The sequence below is a fragment of the Arachis stenosperma genome, chromosome 6 (assembly GCF_014773155.1).
Source record: "Arachis stenosperma cultivar V10309 chromosome 6, arast.V10309.gnm1.PFL2, whole genome shotgun sequence".
NCBI lineage: Eukaryota > Viridiplantae > Streptophyta > Magnoliopsida > Fabales > Fabaceae > Arachis > Arachis stenosperma.
Window position 1 is genome coordinate 89,870,713 of NC_080382.1, and position 5,216 is coordinate 89,875,928.

The window sequence follows — 5,216 nt, forward strand, 5'->3', positions numbered from 1 at the left end:
TTCAACAATCAAAGCAAAAGGAAAAAACAATCCTTTATCTTCGTAAAACTTCCATATAGTGCGCATTCGATTGGATAAGAAATTAGAGTGAATTATTTAATGAGTTGAACATTGACAACCGCAGCATTCTAAACCACCATTGCCGTCACAGGCAGGCCAGCCAGCCTGTCCATTTTTTCTCTTATCGTATTATTAAATTTAGAGAATGTATTATTATGTATTCAATTTAATAATCTATAAATAAATAAATAACAATTCTTATTCTTAAATATCTTCATCTTAACATTACTGTTTAATTATTATTCTATTCCAATAACAAAATTCCCTATATGATGACGACTTAGTAGAAAATGATTAATATTGATTTGTCCAGTTTCGCCGTTTCTTCCTCTATATCTCTCTCATATACAATTTCCAACTCCGTTAATATTTCCCGTTAATATTCTTTCCTCCCGTCCCTCATTCTTATCTCCTTTCTCAATTCCCATTTCTCAATTCTCAATTTCCACCGCCACTCTCTCTTGTTAATCAGGTACGAAATGCAGTTAAGCCACTTTGTTTTTCTTATTTTTTTCTCAACTACAACTCTGTTTGTTTGTTTGTTTGTTTTTCTTCTGTCTTTCAATCTGTAAATTTTGCTATTTGTTGTATATAAAAATACCTAGATTCAGCTTGTTAATTAATTGTTCCTTTGAATTTTCTCGGAATCCAAACGCTCCGAATATTCATCGTTCTTGAACCCTTTTTTTTTCAGTATTATTGTCACAACAAAAAAATTCCGGCAGGTTAACTTAAAGAGGCTTGATCGAATCGGAAAGAAACGAAAAGAGAAGAGAAAGAAAGCGCACACAGATCGAGAAAAAGATGGCGGAAGAGCACCGATGCCAAGCTCCGGAAGGCCACAAACTCTGTGCCAATAATTGCGGCTTCTTCGGGAGCACAACCACCATGGACCTCTGCTCCAAGTGCTATAGAGATGTTCTCTTGAAGGAGCAAGAACAAGCCAAGACCAAATCCACCATCGAAACCGCTCTCTCCTCCTCCTCCACCTCAGCCGCAGCTCATCCATCTCCGCCGCCTCCAGCCGTAGATTCCCTCCCTCAACCATCACCGCTCATCGCCTTAGAATCGTCCGTATCGACGGCTCCAGCGGTTGGATCGACGGTTCACACGAACCGATGCGCAGCATGCAGGAAACGGATCGGGTTGACCGGTTTTACATGTAGGTGCGGGATCACGTTTTGCGGGGCCCACAGGTACCCGGAGAAGCATGGGTGCGGGTTCGATTTCAAGACGGTAGGGAGGGACGAAATAGCGAGGGCGAATCCCGTGATCAAAGCCCAGAAGCTCGACAAGATTTGATCTGAACCGTTGGTTTTGGACGATGAACATGAGTGATTCGGATGATGATGATCAAGACCCGTCGTGATCATAATGGTTGCGAATCTGGCGGCCACCGCTTCATGATTGATTAAAAAAGAAAAAAACGTTATCTATTATTAATGAAGAAAGGTTGAATTTGAATAAGTCGTATGTAGGGACTAGGGAGTGGCTTTGCTTTGTAAAAAAAAAAAAATAGAAATCGATTTTCTGCTGTTTTCCGGATGGAAGTGAAGAACGTGAAAATTTGTAGGTCCACCCGCGTTAGAGTGAAGGGTGGATTGAAATGTGAAGCGCTGGAGTTTAATACATGTATTGTGCAATTTTAGAGCGTCTTTGATGTTTCCATTATTACGAGTGCCAAACCCAAATCATCTACTCCTCTGCCGAATGTTGCTTACTTGCGTCCATCTCATTTTTCGTTGAAATCTCTCCGTTAGCAAATTATTCGATCGTGTTAAGTGTGATATTCAATTGCGAATTGTTGCGTCGATGAGAAAGCTTCATCAAGAATTGATCCTGTTGCCTCGTCGTTTTCTATATTAAGCTACTTAGATAATGTTTCTTTTTATCTTGTTATTTTTATTTCTTCGTCTAGTAATGAGCTGTTTGGGAATCCTCCAATTTGTTTTCTTCAATCCGTGTAAACTGGACACATATTTTTATATTATTCAATTAATAAAGTCTAATATTTTTTGGAAAAAAAATAGATGATTATTCAGATAATGATCATAATAGATGTACATATATGTACATATTTCAGTTATCTAGACCACAGTACACTTCAAAATTATCACTACAAGAAAATAAGTCTTTTACCACGTTTTTAAAGCGTACTGAAAAGTGCAAAAAAGCATTCTGATGGCTTTTCGTCACATTTTTGGAGTTATCGGTACGCTTTTAAAAGAGTCACATCTGCGAGCGTGTCGGTTACTCTATCGCCATGCTTTTGTCGATCTATCGGCACGCTTTCTTTTTTGCCACGCTTACATCTATCGCCACACTTAAAAAACGTGACCGTATCTATAACCCTATAACTACGCTTTAAAAGCATACCGAAAAATGTACATATAGCCACGCTTTTAAAATGTGCCCGAAAAAGTTGGTTTTGGGTACGCTTCAAAAGCGTGCCGAGAGAGAAAGATACGGCTACACTTTTCAAGCGTGCCAATAGGGTGATATATAGCTACGCTTAATAAACGTGGCTGTTGATGCTACAAGAAGATATGACTTCGCTTCTAAAGCGTGCCAATAGCTACATAAACCCTTAAACCCTTCACTAGGCCACTCATACTACTTTTTAACATTGTGGAAGCAAGCATAATCAACATTAAATAACTAATTATTATGCAAAAACTAAATCATGTTATTAAAATAAACTTTATATAAAAATACAGACGTAAACTGACACAGGAAAATTGAAAAAATAAAAAGAAAAGAAAACAAATTCACTGCAAAGTCATCATTTTGCAAAAAACAAGTATGTTAACAGACCTTTTTTCTTGTAGTATACTACGTACTACGGTAGTTTATTTATTGTTATATACTAATAAGTAATACCAAAAAAAATAATTATTATGTTGGTTTTTGTAATTTTTTTAATTTATAATTAAATTTTTATATTTTTAATTAAGTTTATATATTGTTTTTAATTTTGTAATTAGATCATTTTTTACATAAAAAACGTTAAAATTAATAGAATATGTTTTTAAAAAATATGTGGTCAAAGATTTAATTAGATTTTTAATTGTGAATTTTTTATTTTAAAAAAAATCAGTTAAATTTAATATTTTTTATATCAAAAATGACTAATTATAAAATTCAAAATAATATAAAGATCTAATTAAAAAAAATTATAAAAACCTATTTATAAACTTGGTTAAACTATAGACCAAACAGCATAATTAAACGTAACAATAAATTATGACGAAAAAGTTTGAATGGACATATTAAACTCTTTGCCTTTGATTAGTCTAGTAATTACTTCGTCAGTTTACTTAAATAATATTGAAAGATTTAAATTTTGTGTTATGTATATAACATGTAACACCATGTCTTTTCAAGGAATTATTTTTCAAAAATTCTGTGACGAGAATTCGCAAACTCTGAGAATCACCTTTTGATATAAACATAAGGCGAATATAGATAAATTTATATTTAAATAGACAACACTAACATAGAAAAGTAAATGGAGGGTGCGATAAAGAGCTTGTAATACGATTTCGTTTTTTGCGCCGTAATTTCTAAAATTTTGTAATAAAAACTCGGGATATTCTAGAACCGCGATACGTCGAGACATATCAAATAAGCATATACAAATATATGTATATATCAGTTGGATATGTAGAATTGAAAGGTTTTGTGACGATGTATTTCACTGCGTCAGTAATTGTCTTTGTTTAAAATTCTAACGGCGAGAACTAGTGGTTAAAATTTTAACCATGGTCAGTTAATCTCTCTCCAGAATAATCTCCACACAAGTTTAATCACTTGTCTAGATTAATCACCATATAATTAATTTATCAAGTGATGAATTAATTAAAAAAAAAGCCTACATACATCACCCAAACAAGTTAACATAGGATCACGCTTTTTAATCACTTTATTTAAGACTCCAAATTTTTAAAAATTAAATAATAAATTATTTAATGACTTATTTTATTTATTCAAAAATATATTTTAAAATTTTTTTATAATAATTAAGTACTTTTTTATTATTGATTTATAAGTTTTAAAAATAAAAAATGAAAATTTTATATGCTTTAATTTGAATAGTTATATTTTTAATTTTATTTTATGATTTTAAAAGAAATTAATTTAATTATCTCTAATTATTGAATTAGAGTATTTATTTAAAAATATTTTATAAATTGATAATTAAATAATTTTATTTATAAATATTAGCATTGGATTAAAATTGGTCTTCAATTACTCATTATCCCTAATTTTATTAAAATTACTTAAACTAACCAAACCCTAACCCTAGTTTCATTTTAACACTCCCTCCCTCACCCGCTTTACTCAAATAGCCACAGTTATCCCTCATTCTCCCTCACCCCCGTAACACACAAACACACACTCTACAAAAACACGCACACACCCACACATAGAGGAAGAGAAGAGAGAAAGAAAGGGAGAGCGTCGCCGGTAGAGAGGGAGGTCGTCATCGCCGCCGGGCCGTTGCCGTCTTTGCCAAGTTGCACGCCGCCGTCGTTGTTGCAATGGACAAGGAAGAGAGGAGACATTGAGAGAGAGAGAGAGAGAGAGTGCTTGCGAGAGGGGTTGCCATTGTTGGGGAAGTCGTCGCCACCAATCATCGCAGCTGGAGAGTCACTTTCACCGAGCTACACGTCGTCATTGCCATCGGGGGTCAAAACATGAAGAAGAAGTCTCTGGTTCGCTGTCGTGCCTCCACCGCCGTCGTTTCGTCACGCTGCGGCTGGTTTGTCATCATCGTCGCCAATGGGTTGACTAGGAGGAAGGGGTTACATTGGTGCTGTTGCATGTGAGAAGGAGGGCTGGCTCCGCCACCCTTGTTGCCGTTGAACCGCTGCTGAGGGCTGCCCACCGTGCCTGGCCTCTGAAAAACGACAACGACGTCGCTGTCAACCGCTGGAGCTACGGCTACTCAATTCTTGGCATTTTATTCGTATAGTAAGTCATTTTTCTTCGAAAACTAGTTTAGTCGCTATTCTGTTATATGTTACTGAGAAATTTATAGCATTATTGCGATAGGGTTGAGTTTTTGAGGTTGCATGTAGCGATTAGAGTTGCTGCAGTTGTCCTGGAAGTGGAATGAAGTTGTGGTTGTGGCTGCCGCTGTTGCAGGCTGAGAA

At 35.3% G+C, this 5,216-nt stretch overlaps 1 protein-coding gene across 1 annotated transcript; it reads left to right on the plus strand.

Moving 5' to 3' along the window:
• Positions 1-300: 300 nt before the first annotated feature.
• On the plus strand, positions 301-1,758 carry LOC130936575 (zinc finger A20 and AN1 domain-containing stress-associated protein 4-like). The gene is made up of 2 exons (XM_057866666.1): positions 301-532; positions 755-1,758. Exon 2 carries the CDS (start codon positions 865-867, stop codon positions 1,360-1,362), a length of 498 nt encoding a protein of 165 aa, XP_057722649.1. The 5' UTR covers positions 301-532; positions 755-864; the 3' UTR covers positions 1,363-1,758.
• Positions 1,759-5,216: the final 3,458 nt, after the last annotated feature.

Bases quoted from the DNA above. Each gene is read 5' to 3' on its own strand.
- LOC130936575 (XM_057866666.1), top strand. From the start codon at position 865: ATGGCGGAAGAGCACCGATGCCAAGCTCCGGAAGGCCACAAACTCTGT.